Source organism: Electrophorus electricus, chromosome 6 (assembly GCF_013358815.1).
Source record: "Electrophorus electricus isolate fEleEle1 chromosome 6, fEleEle1.pri, whole genome shotgun sequence".
NCBI classification, from domain to species: Eukaryota; Metazoa; Chordata; class Actinopteri; order Gymnotiformes; family Gymnotidae; genus Electrophorus; species Electrophorus electricus.
In genome coordinates this window covers 11,170,090-11,194,432 of record NC_049540.1, presented here as the reverse complement: position 1 = coordinate 11,194,432, position 24,343 = coordinate 11,170,090, and the positions used below count along the sequence as shown (strand labels likewise).

At 40.8% G+C, this 24,343-nt stretch overlaps 2 protein-coding genes and 1 long non-coding RNA gene across 7 annotated transcripts; 1 reads left to right on the top strand and 2 right to left on the bottom strand.

Annotated features, from left to right (window-relative positions):
- Window positions 1–127: 127 nt before the first annotated feature.
- On the bottom strand, window positions 128–6,096 carry LOC113570247. 2 transcript variants are annotated; one of them, XR_003409875.2, is made up of 5 exons: window positions 6,019–6,096; window positions 2,333–2,439; window positions 1,935–1,998; window positions 1,072–1,266; window positions 128–633 (listed from the first exon to the last, which is right to left on the bottom strand). It is a non-coding gene; the product is annotated as an uncharacterized LOC113570247 (long non-coding RNA). The 2 variants fall into 2 exon arrangements; XR_003409876.2 differs by having other exon boundaries at window positions 1,072–1,224.
- tlcd3a (TLC domain containing 3A) lies at window positions 4,566–18,310 on the top strand. 4 transcript variants are annotated; one of them, XM_035527184.1, is made up of 6 exons: window positions 5,433–5,519; window positions 8,553–9,903; window positions 10,117–10,203; window positions 11,390–11,609; window positions 13,042–13,137; window positions 13,882–18,310. In XM_035527184.1, the coding sequence occupies exons 3-6, from the start codon at window positions 10,142–10,144 to the stop codon at window positions 14,188–14,190; spliced, it is 687 nt and encodes a 228-aa protein (XP_035383077.1). In that variant the 5' UTR covers window positions 5,433–5,519; window positions 8,553–9,903; window positions 10,117–10,141; the 3' UTR covers window positions 14,191–18,310. The 4 variants fall into 4 exon arrangements, with proteins under 4 accessions (XP_035383075.1, XP_026854358.2, XP_026854357.2 ...); XM_035527182.1 differs by lacking the exons at window positions 5,433–5,519; window positions 8,553–9,903 and adding an exon at window positions 4,566–5,319; XM_026998556.2 differs by lacking the exon at window positions 8,553–9,903 and having other exon boundaries at window positions 4,570–5,519.
- Window positions 18,311–18,713: 403 nt separating this feature from the next.
- On the bottom strand, window positions 18,714–20,366 carry timm22 (translocase of inner mitochondrial membrane 22 homolog (yeast)). The gene is made up of 4 exons (XM_026998560.2): window positions 20,095–20,366; window positions 19,585–19,781; window positions 19,220–19,292; window positions 18,714–19,114 (listed from the first exon to the last, which is right to left on the bottom strand). Exons 1-4 carry the CDS (start codon window positions 20,351–20,353, stop codon window positions 19,038–19,040), a joined length of 606 nt encoding a protein of 201 aa, XP_026854361.1. The 5' UTR covers window positions 20,354–20,366; the 3' UTR covers window positions 18,714–19,037.
- Window positions 20,367–24,343: the final 3,977 nt, after the last annotated feature.

Below are 24,343 nucleotides of genomic sequence, written 5' to 3'. Positions count from 1 at the left end.
ACAAATACTGCCAATATTTTTAAGCCTGTTTTTTTTCAAGAAAGTTTAAAAAAAAAGAAAATTATGTTACTAAGGAAAACCTTTTTGTTTCAAAAATGTGTGATTTATTTAATATATTTATTTGCAACTCATTTTCATAAAACATGCCAATAGGTCTGCAATTGACTGTCCAACAAATACACAATATACTTTTGCATAAGATTAAAATAAATCCAAACAATTTACAAACATTGAAATACATGTGCAGGGATATTTAAAATGTACTTTTACAACATTTAAAACAAACTTTTACACTTTTTAAACTTTTGAATTTATGTAAAGTATGTAAAGAATGTAAGCCTATATCTCAAGTATGTAAGCATATATCTCATCTCATTTATTCTTTTATCATTTACAGCAGATCTGACAAACTTCAATGATTAATATTAAAACTGAAATTAAAGGCATATGACATCTGACAGAATAAGCATTGTTCCCTGTACTTTGTGTAATACCAAAGAACAGGCATGACTCCATCATATTTCTGTGCAAAATCCAATCTATGGACATTCTAGAAGGTGATTAATGCACTGCCAAAGTTATAAGGCTAGCCCAGCTTCCCAGTGAACTTCAAACCAGCAAATATCCCTCCACCTTGAGGGAGAGAGATGGAGAGTCAGGTTTTTTAAAATATCTGCTTAGTGGCTTGTATAAGACTGCTTTGTTATCTCATAAATATGGTCAGTAAAATTTTATGCACAAGACAACAAACTAGTAAAGGGCTTTTTTTCCTTTAAGCTCTCAACTGGAGATGAAGAGCAAAGCAACTGCATATTTGGATATTGTGCTACTTTATTGCAGTCATAAAGCCTTGGTTTATGAGCTACTGATATTTCTTTGTGTTGGACACTACCCTCTTATTTCAACCTCCCTTTATTTTAAACATGTTCATCTGTGTGTGTGAGCGTCCACTTCAGTGAATCTTCTGTGCGCGAGAAGGAGTGTGGACATTATCAGTAAGTCGTGCATGTGTGTGTGTGTGTGTGTGTGTGTGTGTGTGTGTGTGTGTGTGTCTGTGGCTCGACGACTCACCCAGTATGGCAACTCCAGCAATGGTCCCCACTGCCACCCCAGCGGTCTCAGCTAGGCTCAAGCCCTCATTCACCGGCTCCTTCTTGTCACCGCTAAGAGTGCTCTGCTTGTCGGTGAAGGACGTCTGGCCTGTCTCTGTACTCACTGTCCCCTCTGTGGGAGTACAGTATATATCCAGAAACATGGAGTCTGGGTCTGTGGTAGTGGGCAGTGGTAGCACAGTGGTTAAGGTACTTGACTAATAATCAGTAGGTTGCCAGTTCATTCCCCACCACTGCTAGGTTGGCACTGTTGGGTCCCTGAGCAAAATCCTTAATCCTCAATTGCTCAAGCTGTGTTCAGTCAGAATTGTAAGTTGCTATTGATAAAAGCATCAGCTAAATGCTGTAAATGTAATAGCAACTGCACCACTGGGCGGAGAGGGAGTAGTCTGTAAACTCCCGGGTGTGGTGTCCAACATGCTGGTGGGACTGAACACTGCACAGTGACACAAAACTAAAGAGCAAAGAGAGTACAAGAAAACCACCACAAACTGAGTCTTCCACAGCTCAGAAAACATCCAGGATGGCATTTTATAAGTGTGCATTCATAGAATTTAGAATTTAAAATGCTTGTGAATTTAACCCTATTGATTTTTTGTGCTGAGAGAGCACATTGCAATGTGTTTGGGTTTTCAATAAGGCTGTTGCTAAAAGAAGTAATGAGCACTGCCAGTCTTGTCTATCGATAGGGAAATGCTGGAAACAGCATCTAATACCTTGTTGTTCTTACACACTAATAGGCTTATACATTGATTAAGGAAATACAAACATGGAGTGCCATCTAAATGTCATTCCTTAAAGGAAGAGAGAGCCAGGTCATACCTGCTAAAAGCAGAAATAGAAAGATGTGCAGGTTTCCTGACATAGCTAACACACACAAAGGGTCCTGGGGTGTATATCCAAAACAAGAAAAGAATTAGACAAGAACATTTAGACAATTAAACAAGAACAATTATGATTTACTCTCACAACAACAAACGTTCCAAAAAATACAACAATCCACAAGATTTGACAACATACTAATGTGATTCAATAAAGCACCCACTTCAGTATCATCCTTCTACAGAAATAGGTTTTTAAAAATCAAGAAAAATGTTGATAAATTAATGCACAAGAAACTCTATTCAAGGAAGCATAAACAATGTAGAAATTCAAATAATTGAATGTAATTAAGTAATTGTACCCATAACATTTTCAGACAGACAAATTTGTACACTCACCTGTTATAGCAGGAGTCTATTTGACTGCCTTTGATTCAAACTCTGGTATGAAGTTTGGTCTCTTCCCTCCACTGGTTTTTATACCCCCTCTCCATGTGAAACATTGCCTTGTGTGTGCCATCACCATGGCAAACATGCAAAAATAGTGTGGCACATGTATGAAATAGAAACATGTTTATGATAGAGTTGTCATAAAAGGCTATATCTGTGTTTGTCTCCATGTAGCATAATTATTAACACAGAGCATATGAAATGATTATTGTACTCATATTGCAGTTGATTTGTTGAGAAACAACATAAAGGGGATGTTCTTTAGATTTTAGCCTGTGGTAGATCCATGTTAGAGGTGAATTCTAGCCAGAAGACTTCTTCAAGGGTATAGAGTATGTGTGTAGATTTCTTACTCTGATATCAGAATATTATGACCACTCCTGGTTTGAAAATAACTTGGACCGGAACGTCACGGATGCCACGTGACAGGATTTGCTCCACGATTAAATGAGCTAGCACACCCATCAGTTGTAGCAGAGTGTAAAATAATCATTATTGGCAAAGGACACGATTTGACTGATGTCCAAAAGAGAATGATAATAGATGCAAAGGCTGGTAGCATTTCGAAAACCACTAACTTCTAGAGTTCTAGAGCTACTACAGTGAAGGTATACCGAGAATGGACTTCTCGCACATTGAGTGTCTCCCAAGAGCATAACAGTGGTACCCTACAAGCCTTTGAGGGGAATGATGGTACATAACAATCGACACATCACAGTGGGCCAGTTAACCTCTGTAATGAACACAGAAACAAAGAAATTGTCAGGGATCACCACTGAATGAACCACTAAATGAACCATTGAATGAATGCTGCTACGTCTGGGTCTGCAAAGCAGACGCATTGTTAGGGCATTAATGTTAACCAAGCTTCATCGTCAACGTCACCTCCAGTTTGCATGGGAGTACCACAATTGCACAATGGAGGATTGGAAAAATGATGCCTTCTTGGATGAATTCAAGTTCAAGCTGCATAAAGTGTCGGATGGTAGCATATACACATGAGAATCGCCTCCAAAAGAAAACTGTGGGCCGTGTACAGGTCTGGGGGATGTTTTCTTGGCATGATCTTGAACCACTAATACCACTGCATGAATCTATGAAAGCCACTGGGTACTTTGCAATTCTAGCAGATCATGTGCACCCCTACATGTTGCACCTATCAATAAGTAATGCCCCACCTCACTGGACAAGAGGGTGCATGAGTGGTTTCAGAAGCATAACAGTGACTTTGGTGTCCTTTCATGACCTGCTAACTCACCCAATCTAATGTGGAGCACATCTGGGAACACTTGGATTGCCAGGTTCACCATGCTGATTCACAACCACACAATCTGAGGGACTTCATTGCTCTGCTGCAGTTGGAATAGACACAAGTGCCTCCGGATACCTTCCGTCACATAATGCAGTCCATGCCACGACATCTCACTAGTGTCAACCGAGCTAAGGGTGGTTATTCATAATATTAGGTAGATGGTCGTAATATTCTGATACGACTGTGTACGTTTACATAACAATGGATGTCTAGCTAATGATTACTTGTATCCAACTGCCTTTAACTGTTTATCATTTTTATATGTATTATTTAATAAACTACTGTACAGCTAAATATAATGATATACAGTTACATTAATCACAGAACAGGGGGCTTTTGCCCAAACATATAAAAAATAAGAGATTATTTTGTGTATAAAAACATAGCTTTTTTTTCCCCTCAAAGAAAGTAAACAATTTTTTTCCTAAGTTAATAAATCATTTATTAAGAGCTACCTTTTATTACATTATACAGAATGTTTTCATAATGATAAGTTATTGTGGAGGGAAAATTGTTAAAAAGTGAATATCAAAAAAATGTAATATAATTTCTGAGGGAAAACATTGATAAAATAAGTATTTTATATTTCTACCTGAATATTTCTACCTGAAAAAGCTAAGTAGCACCCTTGGGTGTGTGTTTTTTATTTTAAAAACATGGTAGCAGTTGGAGGTGTTTAAACCCATTGTTCCCTACTGTAACCTAGTTAACCTACCAATGTACACCTATGAAGTGGTGTTGCTATTCTACAAACAAATATTTTAGAAAAGAAAAAAGGGAATGAATTTAAAATATGGTAAATTAATTTATTTAAAATTATAATTTAGAATATAAATTGGAAAACACTAAAAACTGTCTTATGATACGTTGGACTGCACTTCAGTTGTATGCGAGAGTATGGCGTGAATTCTTAACATTTTGTTGGTCATGGGAACGATAGAAACCATTAAAAGGTCGTCAGAATGCACGTTTAAATGGTTCCATAGAGAGGGCCTCAGGCCTGCACTACTGATTGGGACTGCTAACGCTGTTTACGTTGCCAACTGGCGCTGATTTGGGATCCGTTTATACTTTGATTTGTGATGACTTATTTAGGGTCCGTGAAGAGTAAACTGGCTCTGGGTCAGTGTATAAAGGGAGTTAGGCAGTAGGCTACTGGTGTATGCCTTGTGATGTATACTTAGATGGCGCTATCGAGTCAAATGAGCGGTGGCAGAATCGCCCAAACCGCTACAATTCTCCAGTCTGCGTAGGACAAAACAGGAATGAACAACGCTTGCCGAGTGACCGATCACTGCCGTGTTCACTGAACTTTTTATCGGCTACGGCGTCTGTGTGTGGAAAACAAGTTGTTGCACAGCCTACTGAAGTCAAGGTTTAAGCAAATTGTAGCTACTCTGCCGGGACGTCATTGCTTCCCCCCGAAATGACATGTATTAAGTTATTATACTAAGCTGCTTGCTGGGCACCGGTTTTAGGCAGGAGTGAAGACCAATCAATCCCCGGATACCTCCTTCTCTAGTTTACGTTTACAACGGCGTGCTACTGAAACAAGGCGAAAAGAGCGCGGTGTGCACCGGTGTCCGAGTCTGGTGGTGAAAGCCCTCATGCACTCAAGTAATCGGTAATAGATAACCACCCCCTCCGACTAAATTACACTTAGTAAGGGTTTTCGATAGGGAGAATTGTAAAGGGAAAAACGATGTGGCAAGTGCTGGTAAGCGGTGTCGTGGTGTTCCCGGGTCTGTTTTTTGCTTTTCGGAAAGTACTCCCGTCTGTTTTCAGCCGATGGACCGATGCCGATGTCGTTCTGGTCAGTGAGAGGTAAGTTTTAAAAGTATAAAAAGTAAGTTGCTTAGACTCGTGTTGTTTAAACTACCTTTCTTGATTTAATAGGCCACATTATTTCGTTTATGTGCACTTTTCTCAGACGTCATATCAAAACCTGTAACGGTGACTGATACGTTGTAACATTCTGCGGTGACTTCATAAATTTATAATAAGCAACAGTTGATACAACAAAGTTAGGCTAGTTATGACTTATCTATATAGCCCTCCAAGGATATAGTGACATCTAATTATATTATTCCTATTGTTGTGGATATGTAAGTGCTGCCATATTTTTCTCTCTCTCTCTCTCGCTCTCTCACACACACAACAGTATTTGTTTAGGAAACCTGAAAACGTTTGAAGAATTCCATGCAGTACAAATTGACTACTTAATTGCTATTAGTAGTCACACACAGTCAGTATTTTTGTTTGTTATTGACTACTTGGTGGGTTATTTATCTAGAAAACTGCATTTTTTAAATAGTCGCATTACCGTAACTGTAGTACAGCCTCACTCACTCACGTATTCAGCGCCCATCTAACACCCTGCGACCTCATTGGCCAAAAGTAGTCGAATGACCCGCGAGGCGTAACCTAATCGTGCTGGGGTGTATCGTCGCGTGGAGGGTGGGGGGCGTCACAACTGGGTGGTCAATCATGTGAACTGACCCGAATCCTTGTCTCATTAAATGTGCAGTTATAACTGCATGAGCTCAGTTATCTTACACCTTTAGCCTTGGATGGAACCATAAACGAGGTGTTTGGGGACATACAGCGCCTGTTTGCTATAAGATCGATAGAGCCCTTATCAGTCGTCTTCCGTGCAGCTGCTCAGACCTGTGTGTACAGATAGAGGTTGTGTTTAGTTATGAGCAGCTGCGATATGTAACCGAATGATAAGCTAATGCTGACACATACAAACATATACATACTCTTACGATGGTTCCGTCTGGAACTTTGACGAAGCAACCAACCACTATGGGCATCTGTCAGCTTTATTGTACTTTATAAGCATGCGCTTGGCTTTGGAGCCCAAACAGGATGGCCCTCCGTGACTATTAAACTAATCACCGCATCATCTATTTAATTCCCAGCTACACAGCGCAATTCAGTGAAGCGCTTCGGATCGGGATTTGATGACGGTCACGACTCGGCCTAACGAAGCTATCCGTAAACCTGCGTGCACTGACTTCGCCGTTTCAGCCCGGCGCATCTGCCCCGCGGCTTTTCTCCACGCGGTTTTTAACAGGACGACTCAGCGTTCCGTGATGAGCCGGAGTCCGCTGACATCGATCAAATTACACGAGCTGCTTGAGTGGCAGGAGTGCCAGATTGAAAGCCCAGAGTGAACAAAGTTGAAAAAAGCAGGATTCAGTATGGTTGTGTAGGATAAAAAAAGGTTTTCATGACGTTTATGTAGAATTTTAAACGTGATCCCTGTTGAAAAGAAATGCGGTGTAGCATTGGTGCATATAATAAATATCTGCTTTGCTGTCCTGTGATTCCAAAAATGGTGAAATTAGTCTCGCTCCTTTGTGCCTTTATATCCCCTGCTGTACCCTTTCCTCTACTTCCTTCTTGTTGTTTCTGTTTGGCATAGCCACAGGTTTTTTCCCCGATTAGGGTGGCTGCCCCGCTACTCAGACCGATCCGGTCGGCACTGGAAAATTACCATGGGTACTGCGTTGAGTGCTTCGTCCTGTATGCACAGCAACGCTGCACGCTAGCATCCGCCTTTGCGTCAGGCCCACTGTTATCTTGGGCTAATACTGCTAACTCAAACAGCAAGTCGTCTGTCCGTAATCCACAACTACTTACTTGCTGCAAAAACATGGGTTTTGATTATTTTTATCAGATGTTTTTCTGCATTTTTGTGCTTTTGTGTCTACACCACATATGTGTTTGTATTGCAAAATTCCGTGTGCCAATATATTTTTTTTTTCAGAGAATCTGTCATTAACTAGATCACATGGCCCGGTAAGATGACAAGCTCAGAGAAGTGCAAAGACTTTTGCCTTGTCCACTCCTGTGGAGTAGACTCAGTTCCATCACTCTCTCCTGTCATTCCTGCAGTCTTTTTTTAGATTAATTTGAACCAGTTTCTACTGAGATTCCCTAATTTCTCCAGTTAAAACAAGTACAGTGCCTTTGTAGGTTTCTTCATACAGCAACAACCACCACAAGAGCCAACTTCTGCACCCTAGAGTTGGGCTGAGATTGAGAAGAGGGCAGGGCAAGGAACTGAAACAACTAGGGTACATAAGCATAAAGAGAAATGATCGTCTACAGACCACGGCTGCAAGTGGATTACAAAAACAGTAGAGCATCAAATCCCACCTAATCATTAGGCATGTACCATGGATCCCATGCTAAGGATGGAAAAAAAATCGGATGACCTTTGACCTGGAAGTAGAGCCAATCCTGGCGCTTAGGCCTCATTGTGTCTGATTTTAAGTTTTGAATAACTCAGACAGAATTAGGTTTTATAGACTAGACTTGGGTTCTCCAACATTAGAGTTTCTAATATTAACTCTGTATGCAGCATTCCCTATGGTTTTTGTGCCTCTCTGAACATGACTGTACTGTAGCAGGGTCAGAGGAAGGCTGTGCTTTCCTCAGGGTGCAAAAAACAGGAACAGGACTATTGTGGAAGTGTTAATAAAGATACACACACACAGTCTGGACATTGACAGTGAAGTGTTGTCTTGGCCAGAGAGAGAGAAAATGCAGCCATATTTTGAGAACCCTGTCTGAATTTTGTGTGCATGTGCATTGAGTGTCTGAGTGCTCCTTACCGTTGGTCCACACAGAGAAGCAGAGTGAGTGTTCAAACATGCCCCGACAGCAGAAGGAAGAAAAACATTCAGAACATGGAAGTGTTAAAGTAAATCAAATTTTTCAGAGAGAGGGACAGAGTCTAAAAAATGGCAGAATGGAAGTGTTAGAAAGCAGGACATTTGTAGAGAGAGATGAGTGAAAGAGACTCTGGTGTCAGGACTTCTGTCTCCCCCCTTCATTTCCTGACAGGAGGATGAAAGAAAGGCCAGACAGACAACCAACCCAGAGCACAGGGCACCTTTTCCTCTCAGCCCCACCCCCTCTGCTCTACCAGAGACGCACAAAGAGTGGATTGTGGAAATCCGGGTCTCATGACAATGTTCAGCCTGCAAATCTCCATGGACTGGGGGTTGTGGGAGATCTGTGTGTTTGTGCTGCGCCTGTGTGTATGCAAGAGGAAAGCACCGTTCATCTAGTGGCCGCTCAAGCATAAGTGGGCAGGCCCAAGTCACATGGCTGCGTTGTCATGGCAAACGAGTGTCACTGTCTCTGGGCACACTCTCTCGCCTACTGCACTGCACACTACTGCTCCCCCACTGCCACTGTCATTCTGTTCCTCTGTAATCATGCTGTTAGAGGAATGTACAGCACCCTCATGTGGATCCCATATCCTTTATTCATTTATTCACTCTGTCCTTTATTTGTGGATGACTGAATTTAACTCACTTTCTTGAAATTAAGGATTTTGAAGTAATACGTAAAGTTTCAAAACACACTATTCACAGTTCACACTGTTGACATATGAAATCTAAGATGTAAAACAGCCTGTTTTGAAATCACTGTTTGTCACAAGAAAAAATCTCTGCCTATTCAATCTACAGCTGTTTAGCCCTGATCACTTGCATTGCAATTCTCAGGTGCATTGTAGTTTCAGCTCTTAGTGCTTTCTGAATGAGGCACAATACAGGACGGCCAGAGATCATTTGTCTTATATATTGTCTCATGACACATTAACAGCCTGTTTTAATTCTAAAAGATAAACAGATTGGAAAATGGCCACATAAATTTTAATTATGGCTTTTTAGAACATAAATTGTTAGTGGACATAAATATGCTACATTTTTATTTAATATTTTTCCCTTTAAGTAATTTGTTCACACAATGTCTGATGGGTTTTATTTTATTTTTTTGCTGTTGCATTTGGACACCTTGCTGGCATATACATGTCTTCTGGGCTTTCTATTCCTGATGTGCCTTTCAGGCATAACTGACACTGATATGGCAATGGAATATGTAGAGGGTGAGGTAAAAATTTAGAAAATGGATTTACCAGAGCTGTTGCTAGTCTGAGCTTCACCGCCCTGCCCGATCCTCCAACACACACACACACACACACACAGAGAGAGAGAGAGAGAGAGACAGACAGAGAGAGAGACACTGTCCTTTTGCAGCCATGGCATGAGAAAGGGCTTTAAACCATGTCTGACTCTCCCATCTAACCCAGTTATCCTGGCAGGCACTTGGCGCATTCGATTGGCTTCTGGGCCCTCTACTGTTTACACTGGCATCAGTAGTGGAGGGGATCTGTTCTCGTGTGTGTGTGTGTATTCTGTTTGAATATACTGATTCTGGTTTGTGTAAATTGATGAGTTAACCAATAGTGTTGTGCCTAAATTATGTAGTAATTATAGCACATACTGGTTTTGGAATAAATTATTTTGTAGTAATTATAGTGCAAATGTGAGTATAAAAATGGTTTTTACGTGCATGAGTGTATAGCAGATTGTAATTATCAATGACATCCTCCCCATAGGCTGATCTCCTCCATTCATGCCATTATGGCCACCGTGGCTGGAGTCATTGTCGTGTCCTCATGCAGCAGAAATGTGATAACAGACAGGTAAGCTGTCCAATCATGTACTGTCCAGTCATGTGCTATGTCCAAATGAGCCAGTTACTGGCTTTGCCATGCTAGAGAGCGGCCCCCATGGTGGCTTAATTCCTGGTTCAGAAGCATGGGTAACCATAACTGCACACGTGTATGCGTGCATGTGCGTGTGTGTGTGCGTGTTTATCACCAGAGGAGCTTTAGTTTGTGCATAATATATGAGGGTTACTGTTGAACATCCATGTGTATATAAGCAGCCTACACACCCCCAATGTGTTTTGCAGCAGGTCAGCATGTTTGGGACTGTTCAAGCCCACGGAGCCAACTATAAGCTCATGCTGTAGTCATTAAATAGATCATGACTTACCCCTAATGGTGTGTGTGTGTGTGTCTGGATGAGTGGTTGCCTGTGTGACATTTAGTTTCTGCATAGTATATTAGGGCTTTTGTTGAACATCCATGTGCATATAAGCAGCCTATACAATCTGCTCACCTGCAGTGTGTGTGTGTGCGCGCGCGTGTGTTTGTGCACGCAGGCCAGCGTGTGTGGGATTTTCAAGTCACCCTGTAATCATTAAACAGATCACCACTTCACACTAATGTGTGGGTGGGTGTGTGTGCACGTTAATTTGAAAGTATACCCCTGAGGAGGAATAGTACATATAAATATGGAAGCTCAAACATTCAGGTGTGGTGTGTGTCTGTATCTGGTGTCTGGTGGTGTTTGTGTTGAGGATCTGTCTATAGAGTTCACTGGCACAATCAGCTTTTATTACTGTGTGCTGTGCTCATGACCAAGGGCATTATTTATTATGTAAGTCTCCCATTAAGCCCTCACTGTGTGTGTCCATGTGCATTTGTTTAAATTTGACCCAGAATGAGCAGTCCTGTGAGGAGTACTGTGTGAAGCAGTACTGTGTATTATTATTATTTTTGAATATGTATATTTATGCAAGAGAGACAGCTGCAACTAAAACTGGCCTAATACCAAGTTTTAAAAGAGCTGCCATTTACATGATGGAGCATATTACTGCATGGTTTTCATGATTTCATTATTTAGTATTATTAATTAATGGTTTAATTAATTAATCAATAATTTTATATTAATTAATTAATATGGTAATATTAATTTATTAATGGTTAATTTATAGTTTTATTTTGGATTGTAATCTCTACCTTCTGCTGGGCTCTTTTTCAGGCACTGGCTGGCCACCTACTTTGTCATTTGGTATGGGGTGCCCTACATGTCATATGACATTTTTGCCATGTACCTCAGCCACTACTACCGCTTCCGGGTCAAAGGCCGTGAGGACTACCAGGAGCACTCTCTGAGGACAGTCAGCTCATTCGTTCAGAAGGAGTTCCCGTTGGTCCTTCATCACATTGCACTCCTCACCCTCCTCTTCCCTTTCACAATGGTGAGAGAGAAGGATCCAAGGAATTGGCTGACATTAAACAGCCGTTATTTCATTATTTTACAGAAAGCTGGGTTTTTTTTTCTATTAGATTAGTATCTGGAGTTTCTAGGTCATCAATTAGAACACACATTACATGCATCACTGAAAAATACTCACAATGCTCTTTTTTCTTTTTTTTAAAAGTTCATCATGTCATTGGCAATTTGGTTAAAAAGTTAAACTGGCCATGATACATAATTCAACTGCAGTGTTAAACAAGTGCAAGGAAATGTGGCCTGCCCTTCAGACTCCATCCCAAAAGTTCATTCCCAGACAGAGATGAGAGAGGCTAGGCAGGTGCCTGCTCATTCTCCCATCAGGACCTGATCACAGTGACAGCTGTCCCACTGCCTGTTCTGATGGACACAGACACGCACACCCATGCCTGCAGATCCGTGTAATGTTGCAGCGGGAGCACACCAATGTAGAGGAGACATGTGCTTTTGTTTGGGACTGCTCTGCTGTCATACGAGACACTTAACCCATGGTTCCATTATTTACCTGCAGCTGATGATCTTAGACACAAAAGGAGAAATACATACCTTTCTCTGCTGACTTGCTAAACTTAAATGCACTAACCTACACACACTTCAGATATATTTGCACATAAACTCAAGAAATCTGAAACCTTTTACTGTTGGTCCAACTCGACTTTACATGTGCAAACATCCAAAGACCAGTGTGTGGTCTTTTAAAGGCGTTAGACCTACTTTACCCAGAATGCACATTTTCAGGCATTTCAACTAATTGGTTAAACCAATGGCCTCCCTCTTCTGTCTGACCTTCAGTAATGAACCTTCTTAATTTCGTATGGGTTAAAAAAAAGTTTACGGAAGCATTGTTCAAATATGGTTAAGGTCTGGGTATATTGTAAGTATATTCTTCTTGCCAAGAGTATCTCTGTCTTGCATACACAGTGCAGTCGAGCATGGTGGTCTAGTCTTACACTGAGAGTGGTCACTGTCCGTGTGCTGCTCCAGCTGCTCTTTTATTCATCACCTTGCCTTTTCTGTACGCACACACAGACACACGATCTGGCCACAGATGACTTCTTAACTTCATAGGTTCTGTTAATGTGCTGCTGCATGTTATGGGTGTTGGGTGCACATTGATTGCTCCTGCCTGGGCTGAGGGTGTTTTCTGCATGGAGGCTCTTGGCGTGTAGCTCATAACAACCTCGCTGCTACACTGTACATGAAGTGTCCCTACTCCGCTCAACCTTTCCATGCTGTCATCGCATTTCAGCTGCCAAAGGTTTTAGGGGGCCAAGATCTCGATGTGCTAGGTGCTGTTCTTTTAAGGATGTATGCTTATATCAGTACCAGGGTTTGTGCTCTGTCTGATATTGGGTGTGTGTGTCTGTGTGTCTGTGTTTGTGTTGGCTCTGTCTCAGTTCCTCAGGAATGACCAGGGTGATTACTTTATTGGCTGCCTCTTCCTTACAGAGATTAGCACACCTTTTGTTTCACTAGGAAAGATCCTCATTCAGGTAACACGCACAAACACTCACGCACACACACGTAATAATAAGTTGCATTCAGATTTTTGATGATTGGTCACTCTAACCTCACTCAGCTCAACATTACTTGTTAACTGATCCCTGTTCTTACAAAGAGTGTTCTCACACACACACACACACACACACACACATACATACATACATGCACGCGCGCACTATAGTGCAGTGTGTGTGTTTGGCAAGATCTGTGTACATAATTAACCTGAGCAGTCAACCTGAGAGTCATTCTTAAAGTGTTTTTTGCTCAGCAGTCTGCCAGAATGCTGCCTCTGCACTCGCCTGAAAGAGGTGCTGGCTATCAGGTTTTTTGTGGCCTGTTTTAAGGCTTGCGTGCGTGCGTGTAATGCCAAATACTCAAGCATAGATTAAACCTATGGCTGTTCATTCCCTTTGTGCTGTCATATATGGCCTCTGCTATATTTCTTTTCACTCATACACCTCTTTTTTCTCTTTACTTTTTCCTCTCTACAGTTCTCTTCATAACTCTCTGTATTTCCCACACGCTTTCTCTTGGCTTTGTGACCAAAGGGAAATTTCTTAGGAACATGGCAATATAGTAATGTCCACATCCACACATGGTGCCCTCTTGTGGCTCAGTGTGATACTGCCTTCTAAATTTCATCTTCATCATTACTACTATTTTATACTATTTCATTCATACCATAGCTCTCTCTCCCTCTTTTTTCTCCCTCCCTCCCTCTCTCTCTACCATAGCTGGGTAAGCAGGACTGCTGGCTACACAAGGTCAACGGCATCATGGTGTTGCTGAGCTTCTTCATGTGCCGCATCGTGCTCTTCCCCTTCATGTACTGGGCATATGGCGCTCACTACGGCCTGCCCCTCTACGCTGTGCCCCTGCACGTCTCACTAGCGGCCAACCTGGGCAACCTGTGCATCCTCAGCCCTCAGGTCTACTGGTTCGTTCTGCTGTGCCTCAAAGGCTATCGGCTGTACAAGCGCAGCGGGAAGAGCCGTGGCATGCTCCAGGCCGAGCCACTTTCAGACCACACCAAGGAGGAATAGGGGTGGAGGGCAGGGGTTGGGGAGCTCTGGCTGAAGCGAACACCCCCATGTTGCCACCGGCAGCTAGGACACTCCAGCACTGCTAGTAGCCAGACTGCTTTTGTTATTACTTAACATATAAAGGGACTGCTCATGTTTCTCTCTCTGACCTGCATTATGTATACACAAGCAAACACATGCACTTATGACTGTTACAGTGCTGCTCCGCTACTCTTGATTGGAGCATATACATGAGTTGACCTCTCTGAAGCTGGCCTCTCTACATCTTGTGGGTGTGGTCATACTTAATCTCTGCCTCTTGTCTTTGTTTATGTTTATGATGAGCAGATATGGGGGTGAGGGTTTGGAGGCAACAGGTCAATAGATAAAAAAATAAACTTTGGTCGGGGGGGGGGGGGGTCCAGCTGAAAACTTTATAGGTCAAAGGGCATAACCTTCTCCCAGCTGTTTCGGTACTGGAAGATTGTTCAGTTTGTTATAAGGTCACTGGAATTCTATTTTGACTTACTACTTTTGTTCTTGCAACCCCTTAGATGGTGGTATGCCTTCTGCCCTCAGGGGTTCCTCAGTGATGTAAGCTGTGTATTTTGGAAGTTTGGGTGTACAGGGTGAACTGAAATTCAGACAACTCGTAGTGACCATCACTTCAACCTTTCCTAATCTCTCTGCACCAGCTCTCCTTTCCAGACTCTTATGTGTGAATCTTTAATTGCATTATATTCATCTTCCTTTAATATTGCTTGGTCTCATCATCATCTTAAGGCCACGTTGATTTCCAGTGGCAACAGTATCCATAGCTACAGCTCTGCTGTTTTCTTGGGTGTTTCCACAGTTTGTTCTGCTGTGATTGTTCAACTCTTCTTCCATTCTTCACTTCAGCCATTTTATACTATTTACCCCTACTGTAAAGGGCTTTCTGAAAACTCGAGTCCTCTTGTCCACAAGGGGGCCTCACATTTACCAACTGCATAGGACTTTAGGAGTCCAGAGCCATATTAGAGCTGTGCTCAGTTGCTGTGATTGTACTGACCAAGGAGGGGGCTTTTGTGGGTTAGACGCGTAATGTGAATGTAGTCCTCAGCAGATCACATCAGGGTTGGTGGTGGGAATTTCAGGGCAAGAGATAAAGTAATAACAATAAGCTATGATAGAATGACCATCTTGTATATATTCTGTTTTCTGGCGTATAAGTGATTTCAGGGTCATTTACTATCTCTGAGGCAAAAACTAAAGCTAGGCTGCAGGTCCAACTGGTGCTCTGGATGCCCTCCTTGTCCTGTTCTGGACAACACATAGCCATCAGCTGAGCCTCCCAGTTGGCACTGTGATTCACACTTGGAGGCACAATAAGAAACGACCAATTTTCTCTACAGGCAATTCTGTGGGAATAAGCTTTGGTACCTTCAAAGGGACTCAGTGTTCGCTGAAAATATTTTTTCTAAAATTTTGAGCAAATGTAGATTATTACCCTATACAGACTACACTATATTTTATTACAATATCTTCTAGACTCTTTACAGCTCTTTCAGCACCAACATATTAAATGTTTCTTAAGTAGAACAGCTTTCACACGTCATATTATTTAAATACATTTCTAAGATCGCTGCTGTTATCTTTCCCATATAGGAATGCTTTGGCACCTAGAATATGACCTGCAACCATAATCTGGAGCTCGTTTGATTGTCTTTCTTGGACTGGCCAAGGATTACATTGATATAGTTTTGCTCAGCCTTTTTCTAACTTTGGTTAAGCCTGTTTTCCACAGTCAAATGAGAACAAGCTGTTTTCTTGTCTCATTCGCTATCGCTCCTTCTGTTATGAGTGACCAGACTCCCTGTCAGTTCTCTCTTCATCATTGCCTCATATCTAGGGCTAGTTTACTGAGCACATAAGACTAGTCCTCATGTAAAATAGACAGCCAGTGTGGAATACTCAGGTGGTCCTCATCAGGGACAAGATGTAGTCTGGGAAAACTGGCCCTTCTATATACTTCAATTTGCTGTGCATAGTAACAGGAGACACAGTAAAATTCAAATTACATTCTTTGAAATGAACCTGCATAGAAATGAACCCCAGACAAGAGAGTGAGGACCTTGCGTGTTCTTGTTCTTACTGTCTTATAGAAGGTCCTTTGCGGTTCTCTTTCGTTTGACCTTTAGTTAGGTCATTGTGTCACTGAAGGACAAAATGTGTGCATACCTTGTTAATATGCTGCAATTCACAAATCATACACAACGGAGCATTTAATGTGCGCATATGTCCATGAAGTCTGTGTCCCTGGACGCATAACCTCAAGGATGGCTGTGAGCTAGTTTGCTGTTAGCCGACTTTCTGCCATTTGCCATTTCTGGCCTTTGGAAGGTCAAAGGGAGTCTAACACTTCGCTCAGCAATATGACTGCAAACCAAGCTGGACCTGAAGCACAACCCTGCAGCACAACCTTTTTTGATCTGCACATGCTGGTCATGCACCATTATCAATGAGATGGTCTAAAAGCAACCAGTGTCTTCCACAGTATTCTCATTGTACCTCTTCATTCCTACTATCTGCAATATGAGTGAAACACTGGTACCTCTCTGACGGTTTCCCCTGTTCCACTGCTTCCTTCTGGAGTTCAGAGTTCTGTGATGTTCTTTTTTAGTGCACATGTGGTCTGGAGGTTTCCTCTATGTGCCAGTAACCTCGTGGTACTGTATATACATTTTTGTCAGCATTAGAAAGCTTGGTTGAGACAATGTAAAGACAACAGTGAGGTACGCTTTCAGGGACTGAGTAAAATAATGGGAGGAAAAATTCTCCTTAGACAGATGCTGTGGTTACACGCTTATCCACACTAGACTGGTCTCCATCATATCTTTGGTGGGAAGGGTAAGTCCATTTTGAAATCCTTCACTTGAGGCAGTTTGATTTGATTGATTGACAGGGCACAGGGTGTATGCATCTCATTTGGTTTAGAAAAATTTAAAAATATGCTAATCTAAGAACTTGTACTGTCCTAGCAACATCTTATTTTACTTTCGAATGCCTGTTATCCAAACTTAAAATTCTAGATTCGCATCTCAAACTGAAAGTGCCTTGAATTAAATCTGTGCACAGTATCTACGCAAACCTTGTATAACCCCTGCTCAGTGTTCACAGGTTACAAAATCACATTTGCGCATAAAGTGAAAGTTAACCACACTTTCATAATTTTTAATTTCTCTTGGATGAAGGCAAGAAAAAAATGTGTTTGTGGATATGTTAAAATTCTAGAGGCAAAGTCAGATGCTTAACCTGATCCAAGCTGAATATAGTGAAGTTTTCTAAAAACAGGTGAACCTTTTCTTTACAGAATGAATGTATCAATTAAAAAATAAATAAATATATATATATATATTTTATCTTGAGCTAGCCCACATCAGTCTTACTAATTTTTTTAAACAAAAATAGATTTGACTAAATTTAAACCCTTTTCAAACATGTATCTCAGTTTACTAAACTGTGTTCCTGTTCATTGTGGCAATATGCAAAACGATTACGACTGGGTTATCTATGCAGCCAGTTTCTTAATGACTGAATATATCAGCAATGCATGAAGGTTGAAATAGACTTTGCCATCCTACTTGAACTATAGTGCAAATGCTTCCTGCTATGCAAGATGAAAACTACATGACCATTCAGTGCAATTCATGTGCAGGTCCCATTAAACTATACTCAGTATCTTAGAAACAACTATGAACGGGAATAAATAGAAGGACCTGTGCAAAGAGAAGGGGGGGCACAAATACAATATGCTAGATTATTTTTTATTTCTTAATTCCTAGTATGGATTCACTTCGTCTTTCACTTCATATTAGACTATAATTTTCACACACAGATCCTCTAATCAACAACCCTTTAAACACTCCCTGTCTCCTACTTATTTTGATAACATTATGATTTTTAAAATATATTTATATAGCAGATTTGATATATGCATAAAGGTTTTTGTTTGTAGTGTGTGAATTTATTAAGAAATGTATTGTTTGAAAGAGACTGGGCAACTGCATGAAACTAAACTACAGCTAAATAGGATTAATTTATTTTTTCAATCTTGTAAATCAGGACACCCCTTTCAGACCAGTAAATATTATTTGCTGAAGTTTTGAGTGGCGGCTTGATGCTTTTTTTTCTTTGGTACAAATGCATTAGAATGAAAATTGCCAAGCATGGCCATGGACACATTATGTGATACTACACTGGGCCTCGTTTCCTAAAGCATCCTGAAGGCTAAATGAGTGGGAGCATGTTCAGTGTGAAACGTTACCATTTAGCAATGATCTTTTTGTTATATTACCAGCTCCTTCCTCTTGTGTCTATCACAAAATTATATTATTCGTTCATATTTTCCAGTGGATCTTATTCTATAATGCCTGAGCATACAGATCTACCCATTTATTAGTTTTTTTTACCGATGATTTTCTTCATTAGTTTATTTACAGATCTATCCATGTATGAGTTGTATGATTTTATACATAAAACATCTGAAGGATGAAGAGCAACCCTTAATGACAAATCTTACTTTTATGCAAATCAGGCAGCATCAACTCAAGAATAATCACCATGGAAAAACATGATGCAAGGTCATAGTTGGTTTGTGTATCACATGTATATCAGCATTGTTAAGCCAAGGGGCAGTCACTAGTGCAATACTAACCCCTACAGGCTGGATATGTCCACAACTTTTAAACACATGTAATACAAGCACACATCCAACTGGTCCACTCAGGAAGTTCTCACATTGATATGACCACTCAGTGACATGAGCATCCCAGTAGAATCCCCAGCTAAATAGCAGCCAATCTGTCAGGAAGTCCTGAAGGAGACATTCATCGTAGATAGTACTCAATGGCAGCTGAGAAAGCAGCGAAACCACCACAGCCCAGAATCCCAGCCTTCAGTCCAGCTATGAGGAATGCACTGATTGTAATTAAAAACAAACAGACTGCACCTAACATAAGATTATATTTAAAAAGAGTTTTATGGCAAATAACAACAAACTGATTCATACCTCTAAATCCAATAGCACCTCCAGTAATACAACCGCTATATACTGCATTCTTCCAGTCGGATTTTCCACGGTGCTGACACAGAAATTACATCCACATATTAAAATGCATGAGAACCACTAGATAGGCACATTTGCTATCCTAGCATCACGATAATACAAGATGATTTATAAAGCACAGGTTTACTCAAATTTTAAAAGTAGCTATGTAAAATCCGAAAGTGGACATAAAATTGGAATGATGTAATAACAGCCTAAGACATGCTTGAAGCTACATATGCATTTGTGTAACAAACAGCATAAAATGGGGAGACGCAAATGAGAGGAGAGCAAAAATAATAACACTAAAAAAACAGCGTATCACTTACTGATTCTATGATGCACTCTGTACACGAAAACATGGCTCCTACAATAGCAAAGTTTTTGGCATAGGACATTCCTCTCTGCCCCATGTCTCTCAAGACTTCTCTCGCTGTTGGAGTCTTAAGTGGGTCTTTCGGATCAAACCCAACATTGGTGTCAATACCAGCTGTGAAGACTCCAAAAGCACCTCCCAACACAAAACCTAGCAGGAATAAACAAAAGTAATTATATAGCACAAGTAATTGCAACGAATACAAATTAAGCAGCTCTTTATAAAAAAAATAATAATAAAAATTTACTGCATGCGTTTTTGATATGAAAAATATACAATGACAGCTACGCTAGTGTTCATTTGCTCATACCAGTCCAAGCCGTGCACATCTCCACTCTGACCGTAGCCAAATTATTTAGCTAGGTTAGCTAACCAGCGTGTTTCTCTACCATTTCGAATTTCAAAGGCAACTATTAATTCACCTCCATCTGCAGTTTAATATCACGTTATCATTCCTAATTACCTCCAATACACGCCAGTGCTGCTTTGAAAGCACAACTTTCCATTCCCCGTTCAATCATCTTCTGCTCATCTGTTTTGTGGGGATTCGATAGGCCACCCATAATGCCCGGGTTCAGGTCTTTGATCTGTCTCTTGTCGCCGATAAGGTGCTGCAAAAGAACACTATACTGTAGATGGACATTTTCAGCTCTAGACACCACAGTCGACTGATCAGAACAACTGGAAATAGCGGCATTGCTGCTACCCACGGGCGCCGCCATGGTGAAGGTGTGTGTCGACAGTCTGGTAAATCTAACAAAATGATATATTTCTTGATTCGACGAAGCATCCAGTAAACGTAATAAAACCAATAAAACTTACATAAATCCTGTGTGACATGGTAAAACTGATACGGTGCTACGGTGTATCATTTTATTTATGGTTTTGTTTATGATGTTTGTTTTTTACTAAAATCAATTTGTAACCGCCGCAGATTCGACACTCTGGAAGTATTCACCTTGTGCGTTCCACTTTAGTGACTTTTATGATATGATATAATGATAATTTGGTGCTTTAAAAATAATAAAAATCTTAATTAAAAATAGCTAAAATGTATAAGATTTACAACAGCATAAAATTTGAGAACCCAAACACCACACGTATACGCACATTTAAGCAGTAAGGACGTTATAGACGTTCACATCTATAAATGGTTTGTGTAGTTGTGCGAAAAACAAATAAGATAAATGAGTGGACAAATTAGAATGTAAATTATTTATTTTACAGACTGTGCGCAAAAACAAGGAATATTGCAGCCTTTATTTTACAGTACTGTGACGTTTTCACTTGACAATACAATGTGGCACCGTGATAAGCGCCTCCAGACGGTGCGTGGCAGTTACTGCAGTGGCTACCTGACGAGGGGCATCCAGTTGCAGCCCCTGCGTAGGACCCCTGGTTGTGCAAAAAATAATGGGTTTAACATTATGTGAATTTGGCATATTACCTAAATAGACTAGACTACTAGACTGCGAATTAAAACATGGTACTGGTTTTGGTTGTGGGTATGTTCATTTTTGACAGCAGATCCAGGGAATAGATCCAGTCCTTCAGCCTGTCCAGTAAAGGGGGTGTTGTGTACAAGTGTTCATATGAAGCATAAATGTTTTTAATCTCAGCCTATGTACAGTAACACAGATAATTAATTACTTATGCATTAATTTCCACATTACTAAACATTTATCACTTTATTTATTTTTACATTACCCTATAAGCAATTTAACCAAGAGTACTACCTTTTCCAGGTCAAGTTCTGGCTCAGGAGTGAAATTACTTGGGACAGTAGCTTGTAGTAATGTTATGGTTTGTCTTGATGGCATGAGTTGCTATAATAATATAATAATGTATTACAGAAGTAATACATAGCTACAAAAGTAGCATGCATGTTAGGTGGGCTAGCTCACTTTTTCACGAATAGAGTTACACAAATTAAACTCTCAGTATACTGCTCTTTATGGTTTAATTTGACAGGTACATTAGCTATCTTACCTAGCTAATGCTAGCTAATCTACCGAAGTGTAAGGTAAGTGTGAAATGAAATGCTAAACTTAAAACACATATGAACGTGCCTTGCTTATAAATAATCACTCCCTTCTCCTTGTAGTGCATTCAAAAGCTGCATAGTGTTGTGGTATTTTAAAATCAAAAGTGTATGCTTTTCCCCATCCAACCACGTCGCTATCGGCTGTCTGGACCCGTCAGGCACGGGCTAAACATTAGCATTTGGTCCCCTTTTTCTGGGCCACATCTTCTTTGCCATCTGCTCTTGAGCTCTTTGTTGCAGCTCTTTGTTGTTCATCCAACTCAGCAGTCTCATCTAATTTCTGACATCAGTGTAGCATCAGCACCAACGAAGAGTCAGGGAATGCCTTTTTTTGCTCATGAACAGCTGTTTTGTTGTTGTTGTTGTGTTTGTTTGTTTGTTTTTTGCAAAGGTGACAACTTTAATAATACAGCAACAACAGGCAGACAAAGACCTAATGGGGGAAAGTAACCAAAAATAAAACAACACAAAGTTGCAGAGATGGTAGAACATTCTTTTTTTTAAACTGAACTCAGACTAAAATAACACAATTAAAGGTAAACAAGACAGAAAATAACTACACTACAAACAAGATTTAGAACATTAAATTTACACTACTGTACAGGAGGTGGGGAAGTGCATCCCCTCTGGCAGTGGCAGCCACCACAATATAAATGTGCAGTCGTCCCTAAAGGCTTCAAACTACTCAGCTAATCAGCATGTTGTGTTAGCTTTTGTTAAGTAGTAATTAAGGTTTTATCAGTAGTAAGTAAACTTCCAAAAGGAATTCTCTGAAAGAATGTAGCTGGTTGTCCTTTATTAAAGCTGTGGTCACATTTAGTTTACATGTCTCCTAAAGTAAAATAAAACATTCTCACTATGTGTGACTTCAGTAGCTCTGCATGACAGTAAAAATCCCAGAATAGTCTATTTAGAGTCAAATGTAGCTGTAGATACTGTCTTTCCTGAGGCTAATTCCTGAGGCCTTGGCCTTAGGTGTGAATTGAGGGACGGACTCAGCACTTATTGAACTGAGTTAAATTCAGACGACTCTAACTTCAGATTTTATTGTGCTTTGGTTTTTCTCTGGGATCATCCTCTGGGTGGTTAAAGTAAGCTCTGAGATTACTTATTTTTGCCTTAGATTCTCTTAAATTCAAGGCTTCTCGTCTGAACCTAGTTGCGTATTAGCTGTAATTACCAAGTTCTCACTGGATGTAACATCTGTAAAGTCACTACTACATAGAAAAATTCAAATCATCAGCATTTGATCTATATGAGCTCTTCACTATTTTTTCTTCTCTCCTTAGTCCTGCCCCTCCCCCTCCTTCCTCATCTCTTACTCCTGAAGATTTCATCACCTTCTTTGAGGAGAAGTCCAGTCCTTTTCCTCTGTTCCCACTCTTCCAACCAGTGTGGATGACCAAACATCCAACTCTCTGACTTCTTGTTCTCCTCTCTCTTCAGACAAAATTCTTCAGCTCCTAACTTCCAGTAATCTGACTACATGTCCACTGGATCCAATTCCTTCCACTCTGTTCCACACAATCTCAAGAGATCTGCTTCCTTTAATCTCTGTCATCAACATCTCTTTATATTCTTGACCAACTGCATTCAAAACTGCCAGGGTGATACCAATCCTCCAGAAGGCCACACTCGATGGCTTCAATGTTACCAATTACAGACTGGTATCACTTCTCTCTTTCCTCTCAAAAGCCATTGAATGAGCAGTTTACAATCAATTGTCTGTTTTCCTCATGCAGAACTAGCTGTATGATCCCAGTCAGTCTGGCTACAAACCGGCACATTCAAGACGGAGAAACTTCATGCAGCTAAAGCTGCCAAACAATCATCTGTTTTGATTCTTCTAGACCTTTCAGAAGCCTTTGAAACAGTAAACCACAACATTCTCCTCTCTGTTCTCTCCAGGCCTGGTGTGACTGGCTTTGCATGGAAATGGTTTCAGTCTTACCTGGAGGGACGGTCCTATCATCCAAACCATGTAGCATCCAAACCATGTGGACTCTCCACCGGTGTTCCACAGGGCTCAGTATTAGGCTCTCTTCTCTATTCTTTGTATATTCATTCTCTTGGTGATATAATATCTTCTCATGGTTTCTCCTACCACTGCTATGCTGATGACACTAAATTATTTATTTCTTTTCCACCCCTGACAGGTAGGTCTCCAGACGTATCTCAGCACAGTTGGATGACAGCCCACCACTCGAAGCTCAACCCCAGTAAAACCAAGCTTCTGTACATCCCAGGTACTCCCAACCCTTACCATGACCTCACAGTTTCCTCCGAGAACTCCCTGGTTTTGTTATCTAAAGCTGCCTGTAGCCTGGGCATAACTTTGGACAACCAGTAGTTGTTCTCATCTCATGTTTCAAATTTAACCCGGTCTTGCAGATTTCTCCTTTGTAACATACAAAGAATTTGGCCCTTTGTCTCACAGGAAGCTATCCAGGTGCTTGTGCAGTCTCTTGTAATCTCAAAGCTAGACTACTGCAAGTTGCTACTTGCTGGTCTTCCTCTAAGAGCCATCAGATCTCTACAACTTGTCCAGAATGCAGCAGCACAACTAGTCTTCAATCTGATGATGTTCACACATGTTGCTCCACTGCTGCACTCCCTTCATTGGCTTCTAGTAGCTGCACACATCAGATTTAAAACCTTGATGCTTGCC

Excerpts from the sequence above, each read along its gene's own strand:
- tlcd3a (XM_026998556.2), top strand. The coding sequence starts at position 5,398 with ATGTGGCAAGTGCTGGTAAGCGGTGTCGTGGTGTTCCCGGGTCTGTTT. Across the intron at positions 5,520-10,116 it reads GTCGTTCTGGTCAGTGAGAG|GCTGATCTCCTCCATTCATG; the intron begins GTAAGTTTTAAA and ends TCCTCCCCATAG. Across the intron at positions 11,610-13,041 it reads TCCTCTTCCCTTTCACAATG|TTCCTCAGGAATGACCAGGG; the intron begins GTGAGAGAGAAG and ends GCTCTGTCTCAG.
- timm22 (XM_026998560.2), bottom strand. The coding sequence starts at position 20,353 with ATGGCGGCGCCCGTGGGTAGCAGCAATGCCGCTATTTCCAGTTGTTCT. Across the intron at positions 19,782-20,094 it reads AGCACTGGCGTGTATTGGAG|GTTTTGTGTTGGGAGGTGCT; the intron begins GTAATTAGGAAT and ends TATTCCTGCTAG. Across the intron at positions 19,115-19,219 it reads AGGTGCTATTGGATTTAGAG|CTGGACTGAAGGCTGGGATT; the intron begins GTATGAATCAGT and ends CATTCCTCATAG.